General features: G+C 45.1%; 1 protein-coding gene across 4 annotated transcripts in view; it reads right to left on the bottom strand.

Annotated features, from left to right (window-relative positions):
• The window catches only part of LOC121709834 (gamma-aminobutyric acid receptor subunit beta-2), a 53,730-nt gene that overhangs the window by 18,979 nt on the left and 13,382 nt on the right, over nt 1-21,369 (bottom strand). For all 4 annotated transcript variants that reach the window (XM_042093456.1, XM_042093454.1, XM_042093453.1 and 1 more), the window contains one exon: nt 7,821-8,041. In XM_042093456.1, coding sequence (XP_041949390.1) covers nt 7,821-8,041 — 221 coding nt within the window. The remainder of the gene's footprint in view (nt 1-7,820; nt 8,042-21,369) is intronic.

Genomic DNA, 21,369 nt, shown 5'->3' on the forward strand with positions numbered 1-21,369 from the left:
TAAAAGAAAGTGCAAAAGAAAGAAAAAAGGGAAAGAAAGAAAGAAAGAAAGAAAAGAAAACAGGAGACAAATAATGGAATTCACCAGACTTCCAGAGGCCTGAAACACACCCACCGGCTTGAAAGAACTTCTTTGGAAAACCCAGTGTGTGTGTGTGTGTGTGACTCTCTGTCTCTCAGAATACCACTCTTCCTAATGTGACAATAGGAGCACTTTGGTTAGTCAGACTCTGAAAGTCTACTCTGATTCGCTCACGGATTAGACATTAGGCACATCCAATGACAAGTGCCAATTATTACTAAATTGTACTGATTAACATCCCTTAATATGTGCAGTGAAAAGACGTACTGTATATCGGTCCTGACAATTGTCACTCACTTTTGTCCGACCCTTGGCAGAATGGAAAATAGCATTCAAAGGGAAATTTGACATCAAAGGCCCCCTTTCTTCTCCCAAGTCGCTCCAGCCTCGCAGTCGGCCGCCGCTGCCTCCGACGAGGACGTTAAATGTTAATAAGACATGTTCTGGCCGCTCCTGATAAGTGTGTTAACGGCCACATAGAGTTGAGATGAGATTTCATGGGGAAACAATGGCGTGGGGAGAGAGAGGAGAGTTGGGCTGTGGCTCTGTGTCAGTCCATTCCACTCTGTCTCATTGCTTTTCATTTCCAAATGGCCAGAGCCATTCAAGCAGAGAGAAGGAGATAGAGAGAGAGGGGGGGGGGAGAGAGAGAGAAAAGAACTGGAGGTGTTCTTCAATTGGCAAAACTTAATGAGAACAAAGGAATAACACAGACTGAATAGCTGAGCTGTGGGAAGCACTTCCTGATCTTCTGCCCTTACACTTGGAGTTTAGGAGGAGGAAAAAGAGAACTTCATGGCTCCTGTTAGGTTGACACTATGAAAAATATCATCAGCAAAAACCTGCCCTACTGAGTAAACAGAAACAGAGTCGACCCTCATTAAGTCATAATTAAACCCAAATTAAAGCCCATTATCTCCTAATAATGGAACAATAAAGGTCCAGAACTCTGATAGGTGCTCCCCAAATGTCAGCTGGCTTTTATGACTCCACTCATTAAGACCTTCAACACTAGATTAGCCATAACTAACTCTGCAAACTCAGGGGAAGTTGACCATAAGGGGAAGGAGATCATAATATTATTTAATGAGGATGTAGTAGTACATCATAATGATTGTATCTATTTTGCAAGTCTGCAAAGCTGAAAACTTTTCATCAAGTTACCGGTAGACTTGCAAGAATGTTAGTTCATACCATAGACTGTATTGAGTCTATGGTTCATACAATAAGGCCTTTACATGATAGATTTAGGAATGATGTATAAAAGATGCATGATGGATGCATAATAAATATTATCACTATATAAAAGGGTATATAGATATATAGATATGGAGATTACATCGAAAGATCAGAAGGAATTATAAATGCATAAAAATAGATGCATATATAGTACATTACTGTATTAAATCTGAAATCATCTTTACAGTGTTGTCCTAAAGGCAACACTCTCCACCATCATATCACACTCTAACTTTGCATGCTGTGTTTGAAGTATTATAGCTGATGCTACACTTCATACCAATCTAAGTCCTATTTAAAGCACTAACCTAAATCTGTTTTGCATGTTGCACATTTCTCTGACCCTGATATGCTCCAAAATAACACTCTCTAGTCTGATTGAATGCTCAAACACACTAAATCCTTCTCAACGTTTAACTTGATAAGGGAAGAAGTTGGCTCCATCTGGATCCTCCATGTGTGTGTGTGTGTGTGTGTGTGTGTGTGTGTGTATGTGTGTCTGTGTGTGTGTATGTATGTGTGTCTACTCTCCTTCTGTCTCGAAGCTTCTCTTAAACAACTCCACTGCCAATAGGAGGACCAATAGGAATCTTTCTAACTCTTTCGTATGGATTACAAGCAATCTCAAAACAGCACATCCTAAAAGAAAATCCTTAAAATATACGTATATTCATCTTGACTTTCTCTTTAACCATTAAACAACCCTTAATGTGTATCAAGGGATCCTTCATTTGTAAATAACCTCCCTTGATCTCACCCTAATCTGTTGGTATGTGGTAGGCAAGCCCTTAATTATCCCTGAATCCCTGCCTAAATCTACTTAATATTCCACTGACAGAAAAAATAAAACATGTCAAAATAAGGGCTTCAGTTTCGTTCAGCATCCAAAACACACAAAAAAACATGCAGTGCCTTGACAACTAGGTAGTAAATGTGCATTGGTACATGCCAATCAGTATGCTATCTACTCCTAGCTACGTTGGCCATCTATTTCCATCTAATTACCTCAATATTAGCACCATGTAATTTGAATTTGCTATTTAGCATACTGCGCTTTTCTTTCGACAAACACGCTGCATTTGTCAGAAACACATGCTATGCGGTCAGAGTAATTTATGGCAGGCTGTCAGAGAGGCTGGATGGCAGCATTAACCAGTCAGTCAGGACAGAGAGAGATGGCGGCACTGGCAGTGCCTCTATATCATCGCCCTAATGCCCGCTAATTGGACAGTGATGGCGCTTTAGTGGGCGAATAAACTCCAGGTGAACTGCATCACGGGTCACGACAAGGGCAGAGTGGTGCGCTCATGCTCATATGTCTAGTGTCAGCATCCATTTCCCTCAGAAATTTCATCTGCAGGTGAGGATCGGGCACCTGACTCCCAAATGTTTAATCAGGTGGCAAATTTGCGCGTTCCTTGCCAACAACGCTCAGGATCTCTGTGAGGCCGTGCTTCTGATGCGGAGCTGTTGCGGAGAACCTTGGCAGGAGCCTCGAGGGCATTGCGAGGAAATGATCTGTAAATGAATGAAGCCTATTCACAGATATACACTGAGACACACAGTGTGTGTGTGTGTGTGTGTGTGTGTGTGTGTGTGTGTGCGTGTGCGTAGGTTGCAGTACTCTCCCACGCACTGTCCCTACGTGTGGGCACATCTGCACTAAGTGTGCTAACGATTCTTAACGTTTGTTTTAAATAGAAACCTAGGGCAGATTTGGAGCCATGCTACTTAAAGTATGCATAAGTGTTGCCGGGTTATACGCTGCAAGCACAACATATGAGACCCATCTGTTTGTCTCAACGCATGATCGTTAGTGTGTAAATTCATTGTCTGTTTCCGTGGCAACTCACAGCAAACACTGTGACAGGGTGTGAGGTCACATAAGGGGACCCATCCCAGGGGCAACACAGAGGGTTCAAGGTCATGACAACTGACACACTAAGATCAAAGACGATTAAAGAGAAGCTACACAACTGCATTCTATCAGTCCTGTATTTCAATCTGGAGAGTAACTCTTTCCCAAATAGAGTGACTATTTTCAGTTTTACTGCAAGTATTAAGTATTACTTTGTATAACTAACTCTGTGTGTGTGTGTGTGTGTGTGTGTGTGTGTGTGTGTGTGTGTGTGTGTGTGTGTGTGTGTGTGTGTGTGCGTGCGTGAGTGTGTATTTCACTTTTGTAGCTTATTCTTGATTGTTTATTTAAAGAAGGACAAGTGCCTTTGAATTCCCCAAAATGAATTTAGCAAACAGTTTCTATCTAAGCTGAGAGTTGTGAATGTCACTGTGAGACAAATACACATTGTCAGCCTCTCGTATTTGATTTGTGCTACAGCAGCGTTCCACTGCCTAGCTCTGGCAGTAGAACAGCAAATAAATGAGTTTGGCCGTTTGAATATTCATCCGGTATTTGTACGTCAGTTATCAGCAACATAGTCTCTCTCAATCTCATTTGAATTTCTATGAGAGGGCCTGATGTTTGCTCTTGTCTCTTTGTTTGCGTTTGGTGTCCCATTGCAGTTCATTCCCAAAGAGTTTTGTGTCACTTTGAATTGGAGGATATTCTGGCCTGTGAAAGAGTTTACTTCCCCCCCCTGAATCTGAGGGAAAAGGGCACTTTGGTGGATATTTATCTTGTTTTCGGAGTGTGGTGTTTTTGTGTAAAAAGGTTGATGCACACTACAGGATGGTACACTGCTGCATTAATTATTTTGCATGACTGAATATAGAACTGGCCTTTATTGGATTGGAACCCCAATGACCTTTATGTGGGTATGGGAGATGTGGAACAACAGATCTGGAATATGTGATGGGATACAAATATTTGCAATTTTATAAAAGAGAACAGCATCAAGCTACTGTAATGAAAACACATTCTCCAGACAAATCGTATCTCCATCTTTGTGCATATTTGCTTTTTTCAGCAGGTCCATAACACTCCAGAGATAAAAGAGCTGGCCAACAAGACTGTAATCAACAATGTTTAAAGGAAAACCATGAAAGCTGTAATATTTTTACTAAATTCAGAAATGTCACATGGTTTGATGATCATCAATAATGCAGTAAACCGTTATTGGTTTGCAACCTTCTTCCACCCTTGTTTTGGTTCTGCCAAAAAGCTGTGAATAAACAGTGTTCTTTGTTTTCTTGGCTTCATTTTTTCCCATCAAAAGTTCCTGGCCCCATTTCATATCACCATTAACAAATGTGTGTTTTATATTAGTAAATCGCAGAAAACGGCATCATGCCAAAAGGGGCAGAAATCGCCTTTACCTCCAGGAACTTAAACGGTCCTCACCTACCGAAACCTCCTTCTCCATGGGCTTGTGGAACTGTCAATCCGCAGTCAACAAAACCGACTTCATAGCTGGCTATGCCAACCACCTCTCACTGGAACTCCTTGCTCTCACTGAGACTTGGATCAAACCAGAGAACACTGCCACCCCGGCTGCACTCTCCACTAACCTTACACTATCCCACACCCCTCGCCTATCTGGACGAGGGGGCGGGACGGGCCTGCTGATCTCCAACAAATGGAAATTCACCCCGCTACTGCCTTCAAACAAATATGTCTCATTCGAATTCCACGCCATCACAGTGATCGCCCCAGCAAAACTCTACGTGCTGGTCATCTACCGCCCTCCAGGCCAACTACGCGACTTCATTGACGAACTTGACACTCTGCTATCCTCCATCCCTGAGCATGACTGTCCGCTTCTTGTTCTCGGTGATATGAACATCCACTTAGATGCCCCAGGCTCAGCGGACTTTTTGGCCCTGGTCCACTCCTTTGACCTCGAACTGGTTCAAAGCCCACCGACTCACAAAGCTGGCAAAGAGCTTGACTTGATCTTCACTCGGAACTGCAGCACAGACACCCTCATGGTGACGCCTCTCCATCTTTCTGACCACTTCTTCATCCAGTTCAACGTCAGCCTGTCAGAACAGCCTCCGGCTCCTCAGCCGATGGTCACGTTCCGCCGCAACATCCGGAACCTGTCTCCAACGCACTTCTCCTCTGTGGTTGCCTCCGGTCTACCTCCACTCAACACCTTCTCCTCTCTGGAGGTTAATGAAGCCACTGACTCGCTCTGCTCCACACTGACCTCGTGTCTAGACGAGCTGTGCCCTCTTACCACAAGGCCAGCTCGATCTAAACATTCTCATCCATGGCTAAATGATACCCTCCGATCGCAGCGCACCAAACTCAGAGCCGCGGAGAGGAAATGGCACAAATCCAAACTAGCTGACGACCTCAAAAACTACCAGACACTCCTGACCTCCTTCTCAGCCAGCATCACTGCTGCTAAGACTGCTTTCTACAATGACAAAATCAACAGCGCTACAGACACTCGAAAACTTTTCTCAACCTTCAAATCGCTACTCAACCCTCAGCTACCTCCTCCTCCATCCAGCCTTACTGCAGATACCCTCGCCTCATTTTTTACAAACAAAGTGGCGGCAATCAGCAGTCAATTCTCTACATGCCCACTCAACGCATCTGACTCAGATACCGCACTCCTACAACCTCTAGGGACTGCTGGAACATCTTTTTCAGCATTCATGCCTCTCTCCGAGAGTGAAGTGTCCAGACTCCTGACATGCAGCCGTCCTACCACATGCTCGCTGGACCCTATACCTACGAGCCTACTTCAGTCCATCAGCCCGACCATCGCTCCAGCTATCACACATGTGATCAATGCCTCGCTAACCTCCGGCACATTTCCAACAGCGTTCAAAATGGCCCGGGTAACACCGTTACTTAAGAAAGCTTCTCTCAACCCTGCTCAAGTCGAGAACTACCGCCCTGTCTCACTACTGCCTTTCCTATCCAAAGGCATTGAACGAGCAGTCTCCAAACAGGTCTCTGACTTCCTTTCACAGAACAACCTTCTGGATCCAAATCAGTCTGGGTTCAAAAGCGGCCACTCTACTGAAACGGCTCTGCTGTCTGTAACAGAAGCCTTAAAAGAAGCCAGGGCGACCGCTCGGTCATCAGTACTCATTCTGCTTGACTTATCGGCTGCCTTTGACACGGTTAATCACCGTATCCTTCTCTCTATACTCGCTGACATGGGAATCTCCGGTTCTGCTCTCTCCTGGTTTGAATCCTACCTCACAGGACGCTCGTTTAACGTATCATGGCTTGGTCAGCTATCCGCACCTCACCATCTCACCACAGGGGTCCCCCAGGGCTCAGTGCTGGGCCCCCTCCTCTTTGCTATCTACACCACCTCCTTGGGACAGATTATCCGTTCGCACGGCTTCTCATACCACTGCTATGCAGACGACACACAGCTCTATCTGTCCTTTCCACCTGACGACCCCCTGGTTTCAGCACGGATCTCGGATTGCCTTTCAGACATAGCTACATGGATGAAGGCACACCACCTCCAGCTGAACCTCTCAAAGACTGAACTGCTGGTCATCCCAGCTAAACCTACCATACACCACGACATCAACATCAAATTTGACTCCCTGTCTGTTTCACCGACCAGGACTGCAAGAAATCTAGGAGTTGTTCTTGACAACCAACTAAACTTCTCGGATCATGTTGCCTCAGTCGCCCGGTCATGCCGTTTTGCACTCTACAACATACGGAAAATCAGGACTTACTTGACTCAAGATGCTACCCAACTTCTGGTTCAGGCAATAGTCATCTCACGACTCGACTACTGCAATGCCCTCCTGACAGGTCTCCCAGCCTGCGCAGTGAAACCACTTCAGATGATCCAGAACGCGGCGGCGCGCCTGGTCTACAACCAACCCAAAAGGGCACATGTTACCCCGCTGCTCATCCAGCTACACTGGCTACCTATGGCGGCCCGCATCAAATTCAAGTCTCTAACGCTTGCCTACAAAGTAGTCTCCGGTTCTGCTCCCACCTACTTGAATGCCCTCATACAGACTTACACTACCTCCAGACCGCTGCGCTCCTCTGACGAACGACGTCTAGCTCTACCACCGGTACGCTCAAGCCAATCCAAACTTTTCTCATCTGTTGTTCCTCGTTGGTGGAACACACTGCCAGTTCCTACAAGGACAGGGACATCCTTTTCCACTTTCAAAAAACTCCTGAAGACCCAGCTCTTTAGAGAACATCTACTCTCATAGCAACACTTACAACAAGTCTTACTGATCCTAGCACTCACCAGCCGTTTTAAACTGACAAGTAACTGTTAAAAACAGCACTCACCGACGCACTTATTCTTACTGTACTCTAATGTTTTTTTTTAAACTGTCCTAAAATTGTGAGAATTGTTCTAAAAACTTACTGTTTACCATGTTGTTAGTCGCTTTGGTTAAAAAGCGTCAGCCAAATGTAATGTAATGTAATGTAATGTAATGTAGTAAATGACGATGAAAGATGTACTTTGGCTTAGTGTTAACAGTTAGGCTTGCTAAAATTCAAGAATATCTGATATCATGTATTACTTATGGACGTAAGTAAACTATAATAAATGTACTTAATCTGAAGTGTGTCTGGCTTGCTTTACCTCAGGCCATAGAGTACAGTTCCATCAGGATGCAGACGGATCATCCTGTTCTTCACCGTCACTCCGTGGACGAAGGACTTCTTGTCGTTCAGGAAGTACGTGTCTGGGACCCACAACTGATCCGCCACCCTGTTATCTAAGGTGAGGTTGAGGGGAATCTCTGAGTAGGACAAGCGTTTGTCCCGCCACGCTTGCTGGAAGTACATAGTCAATGTATAGTCCTGGAATTCAGAGCAGACATACACACATGTGGGTTACTAGGCCTGACTGGCAGGTTACAAAATCATGACAGTAAAAAAAAAAAAACATCAATTTACAAGAGTGTATTCCAGGAATTATCCACTACCTTTCAAAAGTACTTCAATGTTAGATGAGGTTAAGTTTGAAAGCACAGGGATCACGTCAGGTAAAAGTGCGACTAAGTGGATGGCGAGAGAGAGCCGACTGTGGAACAGTACATGGAGTGCTATACTAGAGCAGATCGTAAAACACACAACACACACACACATTTGTCATTTTTAAAGCATGACCCCAAAACTCGCAGTTATGTAACACTTACCACTATCTCTTTATTGAAACATTATGTGTTGTGTATGTTTGTATGTACAGTATGTATGTGTTGAGGATCCATAGATATACCTTAGTAACTTGATCGATGTCTTAACAAAGACTCATTGCACACATTTTCACTACACTACAGTACATGTAGCACCTAGCACAATATACACTCGTTCTGCATTAGAGCTGTTTTGCATTAGAGCAGATTATGTTCTCAGCCACAACAACAACAGCTCTGGGGAAGCTTTGTAGCCATGACTCAGTTAGTCTGACTCAGGGCGGCTTCCCTCGGCTTAATCCACCACAACACACAGGGAGACTTTAGGGAAAGTTTCCGGAAAACCTCTGGAGTCTGCATCAGACTGGATCACACTTTTCCCCATTCACCCAAGGACCTCAGTGTACCGGTGAGGAGGAGCGGGTGACAAGAACACACGCTACACACAGAGGTCCAGCCAACTAAGAGGAAGAGGAGGAAGAGGAGGAGTACAGACACCAGGGCACCCTACCCTCTGCCTCCGCACGTGAATTATTGCCACTTTCCCGAGACGTGAGCATCCTCAGCGTTACATAATCTCCACCCTCCTCCTGGTGCACGTGCAGGAGTCTGGCTGCCTCAAGGTCCACTCCTTTTCTCTTGTGCAGGGCTGCTGTCGAGCACAGAGAGAGCCCTCCCATGCTCCCTACCTACAGTGCTAGCTACCCACTGCTACTACACTAGTGGGGATCTCATGTGATCTTTCTTTAATTGCAAGGCTGACGTGGTGCCCTTTGTGGATTCTATGAATTATCCAGTGCAAGCATGTGTTGAATAAGAATTAGAAGAGCGAGGGATGGATTGTTCTGCAGGCAGAACGACAGAGAGAGAGAGAGAAAGAGAGAGAAAGGCCAACAGAGAGACAGACAGAGAGACAGACCAGGTGACAGACTGCTCTGCTCTTCTCTTTGCTGTTAGTGAGTTGAGGCGTTGCATATAGTTCAACAGAAATTTATTCTCTTAGCCTCTCAATGGGGAGAGCTGCAGGGAGAATTCTTGAATAATGAAAAGCCGCAACTGTCCAAATCACTGCTGTGTGCATCATGTTGACTTTTCCTAAGGAGTATCAATGTTTCTTCAAAAAGTACAACCACAGCAGTATACACTAAACCTATAAAATGAGAACAATGTCTATGATGCTACACCACAACAAACATTTCTTTTCAGCATCTTCATGAGGAATAATAATAAAAATGCAAAACTGTCCAACTCACTTGTAGAAGAGGTGGCTATCACATTTAAGGAATATCAGTGTGCTTTAAGCAAGTTTCCCAACAGCAAGCCTTTTTTTCTTAAGCCAGGTCGCTTAACATTCAGTGGTAAATTATAAACTACTAGCTCAATCTCTGTGGACCACTGCTACAGAACTAGCCCTACAGCAAAAAAAACCCACCACAATTTACATACTAATTTCACATGAAGCGCATTGATATCACAGCACATTTATTACCTTGAAGACGCACCAAAGTGTCAAGGACTTGTTCTTGGACAGAAACCACATTTTAGGGAATTTAATGGCTGATGCTGTTTAATGGCTTCTGTTTGAGTTTGAGGATGCTTTCAAGCCTCCACCCTACTGCCATTGCTTCCTCTTGAGAGGAAGACCACAGGCAATTACACGTGGCAACCTGGAGTAGGGCTCTTAATGGTCTAGCTCGACAGTGCTCAGGCGATGCAATTAAAATAATCCAACCAGGACGCACACATACACTTCATGGCACAGCACACATTTGCATAGCATTGGAAGAGTCCACGGTGCTGGAGCAGGAACACACGAAAGTCAGACGTGTGCGTTTATAACGAGCCCCGCTGTGCAAATGTATGCATGGACATTATGGATAGGTCAGGGGACATTTAGGTTGGCCACTGTGTAGCAACGGAAAGAGCCAAATCATTCCCACCAGAATTTGTATGGTCCATTTTTCTCTGCATTTTGGGTCAGGTCCTCTGGATGGCTCTTTTCCAGGGCACTACTCTCCATTATGGGGTCCCTCTGACCCAAACTCCACTGGCCCTCATGCCAAATGCTTTATTTAACATCACAGCAGTGCTCTCTCTCAGTCTCTCTCTCTCTCTCTCTCTCTCTCTCTCTCTCTCTCTATTTCCCTACTCTCTCTCTATGTATGTATGTATGTATGTATGTATGTATGTATGTATGTATGTACTTTATGTATGTATTTGGCGTATGTGTGATAAATAGATCTGTCTATCAGTCTATATCTTTCTTTCAACACCTCTAATGTTTCTAGAAACCGTTTCTATCTATTTTCCATCACAGAACAGTTTCCATCTCTTCTTTCCTCCCCTATCTCTAACCTCCCCTCCCCCTCTCTATCTTCCCTTTCTCTCTCTCTATACCCCCCCCTTCTCCTGCCCTCTATCTTTCCATCTGTTTTGCTTCTCGCTGTTCATTCATATGCTTTAGCAAGTGTGAACAATCTAATCCTTACAGTTGATGCTCTGCGTTTGCCACACAGACATAGCCTGGGAGTTATCTATAAACCATCAACTGGCCTCAGTTCCCATGTTTAGACTGCATCAGGGGTGTATTAATAGTTGTGTTTATAACATACACATCTACTGTATGCCCCAAGAATACTGATATCTCCAGCCTCTCAGGAAAGTCCATCAGATTATTTTAATACCAAGAGCAATTTAGATTCTTAGATGGGCGAAGTGAGCTGTCAATGTAGACTGAGGTCAAGAGTTTCCACTTAATGTGTTATGTAAAACCAGAAATAGACAGATGTCTGAACATTTCAACTTTAACCTTTTAAGGGATTTGTTATTATCTCAATGAGAGCTGCTTCATAAACAACGCATTCACAATGTAAAATGGACGGACTTTCCACCGACATGGATGCTAAAATTATCTATAGAACAGCACACATTTTCTTGTATTGTTGCAGCGAAGAGCCGTGTCTCTCAGAGGACAAAAGACGCATTGGAACACAGTGAGATTAATCCATGAAAGGCTTGTCAAGTGTGCGCCATAATGGACTGTCATATGCAGTCTCTGTTCTCCCCAATTTGATATGCAATTTGTGTGTGTGTGTGTGTGTCTGTGTGTGTGTGTCTGTGTGTGTGACAGAGAGAGAAAGAGAGAGAGTGAGAGAGAGAGAGAAATAGAGAGAGAAAGGAAATCCTATCACAATGTATGTCATATCAAACAAAAAGACAAACAGGTGATGGAAAAATCTCCTGCAGAAATCTCTTCACACACAATTCTGAATTAAATTCTGAATGGCTAGTAAGAGCCGCTTCCACCCACCTCTACGGATCTACCTTTTTTGGAAGCTAGACTTTTACAACACAATGTTTTACAGAAAGACACTTCTTAGTCCAGTTTATCATACCTCAGTGTTTTCCATACATTGACTTATTTGTGGCGGCCCACCACAATATCAACACTGACCACCACACAATGACTTTGCTGTGTTGTACTTTAAATTGGATGGAATTCGTTCATTGTAGAGATATGTGCACCTTTGCACAGCCTACCCTTGTCTCTCAACAAACCTACATGCATGTTTAAAGAAAACATTAACAATCCTGCAATTGTTGTCATAAAAGTACACTGGCTAAATCGTACTCAGAGGTGGAAAAAGTACGAAAATATTGTACTCAAGTAAAAGTACCAATACCTTGATGAAATATTACTCAAGTACAAGTTAAAATACCGATCTGAAAATGTACTCAAGTAAAAGTAAAAAGTAGTTCATTTAAAATATACTTTAAGTAAAAGTTACTTAGTTACTTTTTTTTTTTTTTTGGGGGGGGGGGGGGGGGGGGTACCAGAACAACCAGTTTTACCAAAGACTTTCTAATGAGGAAATACAGCACTCAAAAAATCCTCCATAGTAATGTATGGAGTTAATATGTAACGCCAATATGGCAGTTGTCTACACATCATATGTCTACACATATCACAACCCTTCCGCGGCAAAACGTCGACATGTGAACACATTGAGCCAATCATGTGGTGTGTTGTAAAATACATTGAGCCAATCATGTGGTGTGCTATGAAGACATCGTGCCAATCTTCTGTTGTGATCTCGCTGCTGGAGCAAGATTGGTGTCGTGAAGCCTTACGCACACGCATTTCTGCTGAAATAGATGCACGATAAGTGCCCAAAAAGTGTTGCAATATGGCCGCCGAGTGGAGGTACTTGCCTGAAAAGGACGTTGAGAAATGGAGATCTATGTGAAAAATCACCGGAGTTCTCCTTTAAGTTTGAGCAGGAGTTGATTTTCAAAGTTAGTTGCACTCATCCTTGGGTCGCTTTGCAGTGAACAGTAATCCAGCACAACTGAAAAGCCCCTCACAGGCAGCTGAGGCAGGCAGGCCAATATTGAGTTGCAGAGTATTTTTTATATTTGGAAACGGGCAGAAGGTTCAGCAGATTAAAGGGCGTCGTACTGGGGGGGGGGGAAAGTGGGAAGTATAGGGCCCCAATGGAGGAGAGGGCCTGTGAAAAGTGGAATACAGGGGGCACAACATTTTCACCAGGCATTAGTAATAACTCAGGTAATCCACTCATAAAAAATCCAAACAACTCCATAAGTAGAGTCATGTAATGAAGTGGAATAACACAGGGGAAAAGTATTGAACACGCTAAGAAAAAGCACTAAGGCAAGGAAAGGGAAGGAACGAGCTGGAATCTGTATAGAGAGTAGTTATCCTTTCTATCTGTGCAAATTAATATAAGCTTGGTTAGTAGCCTACATATTAATGGGCTAGGTTTTTCATTACCAAGGTGTCACACAAGAAACATTTCATGATGGATAAAAGCAAAAAGCTCTCCCAAGACCTTTGCAACCTTATTGTTGCAAAACATCAATGAAATTGGTTACAGATGCATTTCAAAACATCAGAATCTTCCAGTAAGCAGCATGGGAGCCATTATCTGCAAGTGGAAGAAACATCACTGCATCATCAACCGGCCATGCACAGGATCTCCTCGCAATATTTCTGACCAGGGAGTCAGAAGGATAGTCAATTCCAAGAGCCAAGGACCACTCAGAGAAAGCTCCAGAAAGACTTGAAGGCAGCCAATAGTTCACTAGTTCGCCCTTCTATATGATTGCCTCAGCTAGACTAGAATGTATGGGAGAAGTGCGTGTTTGGCAAGGTAGCTGTCCGTGGTCCCGGAGTGCCTGGAGCGGATATCGCGATAGAGCGATGACCGCTTGCACCCCCCTGTGTAAGGAGGATGAGTAACAGGGCAATTGGTGAAATGGAGGAGTAGGGGGAGGAGGGGGGATGATTTCGCGAACGTCGGAGCGTGTGACGTATGGAAAAGGAGGTCGGCTTAAATAGGCCTACCCTGCGGCGGCAGTGGGTGAGTTAATTGCTGTCAATCATCCCGAAGGCTCCACCCGAACTTTGTTTATAAAACATCATTTCACTAGTTCGCCCTTCTATATGATTGCCTCAGCTAGACTAGAATGTATGGGAGAAGTGCGTGTTTGGCAAGGTAGCTGTCCGTGGTCCCGGAGTGCCTGGAGCGGATATCGCGATAGAGCGATGACCGCTTGCACCCCAAAAGATCACAGAGAAAGGCCGCTACCAACTACATAAGTGCTTGCTGAGCGAGTCGTAAATCCGCTAGATTGGAGCGGATGTAAGACTGGTAGGCATCCGAGGACCAACGGCCCAGTATTTTAATTTGTTGCTCCGATAAGCCGTTGAGCGCAGCTGTTGTGGCAGCTCCTATCCTGAAGGAGCGTGCGGAGTAGCGATCCGCGGGAAAACCAGATTTGACTAGAATGGTTTTTAAGAGTGTCTGGAATCTGTGGCGAGTGATGGGTAGCCCTTCGTCTGACACGAAGGGCGGGCTAGTAGACGAAGCTTGAGCTGACCGATATGAGATGTAGTGAGATAGGTATTGGAAAGGCTGAAGATCTGAGGCGGAGTTAAATGGATATGGAGTGTCCTTTTCGGGACTGATCGGTTTTACTCTGTTTGATGGTAAATCGAATGGTGTCTTGGTCTAGCTGCTCTAGATCTGCGATGCACGGGTGGACATCGGGAATGAAGAGAGACGAAGGGCATGTAAACTCGCTACATCTCAGCAGCCCAAAAAGGCCGGTAGAAACATAACGGAGATGGTGGAATCGGAATGCGGTGACATGACCCTTTGCGAAGGGTAGCGAGGCGGGTGGCGAGAATGCTTGAGGTAATGGGAAGGCGGGAGTCTTGGGGGACTGGATGTTGCCTACGGATACCTTTAGTTAACAAGCCTATCCTGGTGTCGGAGAAGGGGCATTCGGAGCCGTGGGAGCGTTTGTAGAAGAAATGAATGCCAGCTAGGTAGACTCTAATGGAAGAAACTTTGATCCCGAGTGAAGTGTGGGCGTAGGTGATGATGATATGGTGACTGCATCGAAACTGGTAAATGGTAGTGAGTGCTTTGCGTGGAACTGTTTGAAGCACGACCAAGCAGTCCAGTAGGACTGCATGGTCCTGGGTGCGAGGGCATGAAGGGCTTGGTCGGCTGTGATGGGCTGAAGATAGCTGAGGGGGTGGTTTATGGGAAGATGGTCTCCGAAAAGCTGGGGAGTGGAGTAGGGTACGGGTCCGCCTCTGGAGCCGAGCTTCTGAATCTCTGGAATTTAAGACGAGAGAGAGAGTCAGCAATTCCATTGTGGCAACCGGGGACGTGCGCGGCTCTTATAATAAGCTGGTAGCTGGCTGCTATCCAGATTAGACGCATAATAAGAGGGGAAAGCGCAGGCGATTTTGAGCTCGAGTTATTAATGACGTGCACTACGGCTTCGTTGTCGCTGTGGATTATCGCTCTTGGAGGTCCGCTCATTCCCCCAGGTAGGGCCGTGATGGCTACGGGGTAGAGTTCGAACACGGCTGACGATTCGTTTCCAGTTGTTAGCTCTCTGAACTCTAGTGGCCACGGGGATGCAAACCAGCGCCCTTTGAAAAAGCCTCCGAAGCCTGTTGAGGGGGCTGCGTCGGTGTACAACTGGAGCTCTTCTGGAGATGATTGGCAGTCGTCGTAGAACGTGCACAGACCATTCCATTCGTCTAAAACGTCCTCCATAGTTTGATATCGGCCAGACACTGGGCATCTAGAGATCCGACGTCTTCGAGAGATGGGGTTGCTGAGCGCAGTTTAGGAGATGCGAGATGAAAGGGCGGCCCTGGGGAATGAGTTGACTAGTGGACACTCGACCGCGCCGTGACTGGGGCTATTGCAGAGGGGACAAGATGGCTTAAGTCCTAGGAAAACGCGGTTATGGAGCTCCATATCGAGCGCGCCCCAGTAGGGGTTTTAGTTCCAGAGGCCGACTCTGGCAGCGCATTTTGCTGAAAACAGCCGGTGGTAGCCTACGTATGAAAATGAGCTCCACCGTAGGATACGGCTAGGCCGGCGATGATGGCCGGGTAGTCATTTAGCTTAGTCATCTGCGTCGACTGGAGAACACGAAACAGACGACTTCTGTGTAGTTGGCAAAAGCTATGGTGAACTCGGGAAATGACAGGGTTTTTTGATGCTGGGCCAGAATTTTTTTTTATTTTTTTTTTTTATTTTTTTTTATTTTTTTTTTTTTTGGGAAAAACCAGTTCGCCGCAAACTAGATCCCGGTTATGAGAGGGAATAGGAAGGGAGGGAAGAATGGTAGAAAGGTCTACGTCTGCACCTGACAAGATGAGGTTCCTGGTGGGCGCTGTGACGGGTGGTGGTTCGAATGCTGCAGCGTGAGGAGGCGGTGGCAGGGCCTGTGCTGTGGCTAAAGAATAGTTTTGCTGCCGGAACGGGACGTCGTGGTCCGAAGCACTCGCGGAGTGCTGATGACCCGCTGCTGCGGGCTGGTCTAGCGCGGAGCCGGGGAAGAGATGGGAAGGGAGAAAAGGGGGGAGGGAGGGAGCGGTCGCTGACGCGACCGGAAGGGGAGCAACCTGGGACAGGGTCGCGGGAAGTGGGACGGGGAAGGAAAGAGGGTTAGGGGGGAGTAGCGACGCTGTCGCTATCGGCGCCGACTAAGACCAGGTGCTCGCTAACTCATAAGAGAGATGGGGAGCTAGTGAGGTGACTCTTCGAGCTGACGCTTCGTGAGTTGAGGCGTGCTGTACAGACGTGCTCCCGGGATGGAAAGGGGAGGGGGAGAGGGGGGAGGGAGGGAGCAGTCGTCGGAACGACTGGAGGTGGGGCAGGCCTGGACCGAGTCCTGGCTAGGGGAGGTGGATGGGGGAGGGAAAGAAGGAGTGGGGGGGGGAGTAGCGACGCTGTCGCTACCGGGGCCGTCTGGAAAAGTGGGGCTGGACCCGGAAATACGGCGGAGATCCGGCGGGAATGGGCCTGAGCCGCTGACGTGGCAGTGGCTGTGGCTGAAGCAGCGGAATGATACGCTCTGAAGCGTGTGGTGCCGGAAAGTGCTGTCGGCGTGCCCGGTTCGCGAGGTGGCTGGTGGTGTGTGCTTCGTCCGGCTGAATGGCCGGCGGAAGGAACCGCGTCGGGATGCCAGAAGGAGCAGCTTGCTTCCTGGTCTGGGGAGGAAAACAAAGTGAGGGAGCGGGAGGGCGAAAAGACCGGGTTATCCGACTGCGTTAGAAGGCGGAGGAGATGGAACTTCCTATCCGACATGCGGCATCGCGATGCCGCGGGAATGGAGAGTGCTGCGGATGCGAGCCACTGTCCAGTGGGTAGGGTCAACGCCTTGCTGGCGCTGGGTGGATTTCCAGTTCCATGAGAGCTGTCTTGTCAATGCGAACGATACGCAGACTGAATGATTTCGCGAACGTCGGAGCGTGTGACGTATGGAAAAGGAGGTCGGCTTAAATAGGCCTACCCTGCGGCGGCAGTGGGTGAGTTAATTGCTGTCAATCATCCCGAAGGCTCCACCCGAACTTTGTTTATAAAACATCATTAATAGCAAATAGTTCTGGAAGTAACTGAAGATCAGGATTCACAAGAGGGACCCCTGGAATCTGTTTAGAACAATGGGCCAAAATCACACCTGATACTGCGACTAATACGTTTTGTCATATAGGAAATGTCTTGAAGCTGTCTTTACAAACAAAGGCTTTTCCACAAAGTATTGAAGAAATTTCAGTAGGCACGTTCAATACTTGTCATTGTCCTGTGTCATTCCACTTTAATACACGAAACTCTTATGTTTGGATTTTTTTATATGTGTGTTAATATAATGTTTGGTGAAAATTTCGAATAGACTCGCTGGAAGTTTAGGCTAGTTACTGAAAAAAAAAATAAGCGTTCAATACTTATTTCCACCATATATTTATTTTACCTGAATATTTTAACTTCCAAATTAAATGTCAAAATGAATGTCAATGAATGTCATACAAAAGATAGTGAAAACTGTGTAAGGTCACTACACTCTCCCTTGCTAAAGAGCTAAATGGTTTAGTCCGCCTGCACGATTCATAAGGTCGTCTATCTTTTGTTTATTTAGTTGAGCATCGCTAGTAGTGGACCGCTAATTGTTTTGCTGCTGGTGCAATGTCTTTCTCCAAGAAAGCCAAGTCAGGTTACTAAAAACAAAGGCCAAAACAGGAAAAAGAGAGACATCAAAATGAGGGGAAACAACAACTGCTAATAAACTTCTTTCCAAAGAAAGGTGAGCACAAACGTCAAAACACGAAATCCCATGGTGTTTGCTTAAATATCTCCGCAATCATTAGTGCTAAAAGTGAGACAACCGATTGGAATAGCGGAAAATACACTTTCATAGGTTAGGCTAATCTGATGCATCTCGTGATCCAGCTCCATCACTTTCAGAAAGACTGCATGGCGCCAGCTTGATTCATGTCCTGTTGTAGGCTACATGCTGATCATTATCAATAGGCTAGTGGTTTAGGCAAAGATTGTTAAGGCGGAGTTCCGCCTTAACAATCTTTGGTTTAGGGCGCAATTTTTTTCTCTCCCTTTCCGTTTTCGTCAGTCTTAACCTTTTTTTTTTACTCAAGTAACGGATGGGATTTTTGATGTAGCGAAGTACAATACTTCACTCAAAATGTAATCAAGTAAAATTTAAAATACCGATTTTATAAACTACTTCAAAAATACAAAATACACACAAAAACTACTCAATACAGTAACGTGAGTAAATGTATTTCGTTACTTTCCACCTCTGATCGTACTTAAACCTGCATCATAACCATGCTGCACTAATTTGTTAAAAACAGTTAATTCTGCAAACCTACCACCACAAATAGAAACATTGTACCTGTATCTCCAGGCCTAGAGAAATATCATGGAATGTATACAGATATTAGAGATTCTTATCTCTTGGGAGAGCTCGGGAGTTCATTATGTCAGGCGTGGGTATCACCAACCCATCTTGTTGGAGCGCCCTAAACTCATTTGTCTAGATGCTCCACTGATCGATGAAGCTTATGCAAATTTTCTTAATTGCTCGCAGGCATTGACTGATGCCTTGGCTTCTAAATAAACAGGCACCAGGCTTATGACTGCAAAGTAACAAAATAACATCTTTTGTTATTCATACATTCTGAACTTTTGCATTTGTAAGTAAATGAGATGGAAAGGCAAGAAAAACAACCAAGTCAGACGTTTGCTTTAATGCATTTCCAAAACTACTAAGAGGGGAGCCAGGTAGAGGGTTGTTGAATAAAGACCACTCTCCCAGAATACTAAGTGACTCATGATTGCCTATAAGTCTAGCCTCTTGTAAGCCTCTTTGATGATAAATACCTGCAGTAGCTTGTCCGAATTTTCGAGAACACTCTTGCTCTCAGAAGTTTTTTTTGGAAGACCCCATTGATCTTTCAGACCCTATGCTGCATTTATGTCAGCAATTAGCCAATTATTCCGTTTGACATGAGGACCCGTTGCGTGCACTGAGGCCTCCTGAGCTTACTGAGTCATAGGTCGTGAAGCTCTTCAGAGGGCAAATGAAAAGAGACACTTCCAATTTGCAAGACATTTGCAAGTGGCAATGTAAAATTTGTAATTACCTTGATAGCACACTCAAGCAAATTAACCTATGCACAATGGCATGGTATGGATGTAATAAATGAGAATGCTTTCGATGGACAAACCTAGCAGACTTCCCTCACTTTGTGTTCATGTCGGCACAGAGTTGAGGAATACCCATTTAGAGATTCAGTAACTCTCCACTGAAATTACTTAAAATGGGCTAATTTTTGTTGAACAGTAGATGGAAATAAATGACATACTGAAGGGCACAAATTACGATGTAGCCTTAAAAGAACCACTTTTAAAGTACTTCATTCCAACAAATAAACAAACAACCCCAAAACATTCAAAGTATAATTATAGTAATTAAAGTGATATTCACATTCTAACTGTGCTTTTAGGCCAATGCAATTCAATGCTAATAGAGTAAAAGCTATTAGCAGAATCTTTCATCAGAGGGGGCAAAAATGATTTCTCCTTTCTTACGGGAGCTGGATCACACCTCTATAATAACCTCTAACACGTTGGTGACAAAACTGTCTGGGAACAGAGCAAACCAATCCTCAACTTATGGCTGATATGTGATAATGAGACAGTTATTTTTTGCAGTGTGTGTGTGTGGGTGTGTGTCACACACACAAACACGTATTTGCATTGTGTTATGATTCCATGTGGCTTGCAGTACGATGCTTTCTTAGGAGACACAATATTTGGCTCCCTAAGGCATTGTGGCCTGATAGACCTGTCTCTCTCCAGATAAATGCAGAAAAGGAATGGGCATTTCATTTCTTAGTATTCCTGTTACCCTCAAAAATCAGTTGGTGGATTGGTTTTACTCTGGCCGCTAAACAACACCACACAATTTTATCAATTGCATTCAGATCCGTCTGTTCTCAGAGGGACTCTTTTGTTTCCAAAGACATTTATGCATTAAAAAATCTGCCTTGGAAACTTCAAAACAGAAGCAAGCCAAAAAAACAGCTACTCAAGAGAGATCTGAAACTCACTGGACAGCGGTCTGTTCTGCATGCACATGGTGCGATAAAAAGGCTTTTAGCTTTGCTTTTCTTCCTCCTTTAACTGCATCGCCTGTCCCCAGCATGAAGTGAAGTCTACTGTATTTTGCAGGTTTACCAAAATGGAGAGACAAAGCTGAGGGGGAGTTCATACATGCAACAGAAAGCACATTGGGAGTCATAAGGGACAGAGAGAGAGAGAGAGAGAAACCGACAGAGAAAGACAGTGAGGGAGACATAGAGGAACATAGAGAAACACAGACACCTAATCCCCTTCCTCCCACTGCTATCTCTCTCTCTCCTCCCTCTCTCTCTCTCTCTCTCTTTCTCTTTCTCTTTCTCTCTCCCCCTTTTAGTTAGTTCCCTCAACTACAGCCATGAGATAGACTCATTGAAAGCAGAGGGATTATGGGTTTCTTTTCACAATCAGCCAAACTAGCATATCTGCTGATGCTAATAGTCACATCCTGCAGCACCCCACTTTCATATCAGTTCCACTTTCTTTTTACTGTACAGTATGCCAATGAAATCTTGAAATCCTGAAACAGACCGTATGAGCACTATAACAGAAAAAAGAAATCTATCAGAAGGATAACCCAAATGAGATCCTGTTTTGAGTGCTACACCAATCTACGGGAACAACAAGTCCTTCTTGCATTGAGCAGTCTCATTTCAAAAACATCAAGTAACACAGTCCGCTGGGGCACAATGGAGATGGCATCTGCAACTGGAAGGAATCCCAGGGGAAGGACTAACTCCAGCATGGAGGCTGCCTCTCTCACTGGAAGCCAGCAGTCTGAATACCTAACAGCTCTCATGTTTAGCCGCCTTATTCTAATGAACAGCGTGTTTTTCTTTCCGTCTGTGTTGCTTGGATTCACCTGTCACCCTGAAGATAGGCACTTGCAACAAGAGTAAACAGACACGGGGCCGATTTATTCCGACAGTAATCCCGAGCGAGTGAAGCGAGAGCGACTCACGACTCCCGCGGCCCAACTCTGACCTAAAGGAGTCGGCGA

This window comes from Alosa sapidissima, chromosome 5 (assembly GCF_018492685.1).
Source record: "Alosa sapidissima isolate fAloSap1 chromosome 5, fAloSap1.pri, whole genome shotgun sequence".
NCBI classification, from domain to species: Eukaryota; Metazoa; Chordata; class Actinopteri; order Clupeiformes; family Clupeidae; genus Alosa; species Alosa sapidissima.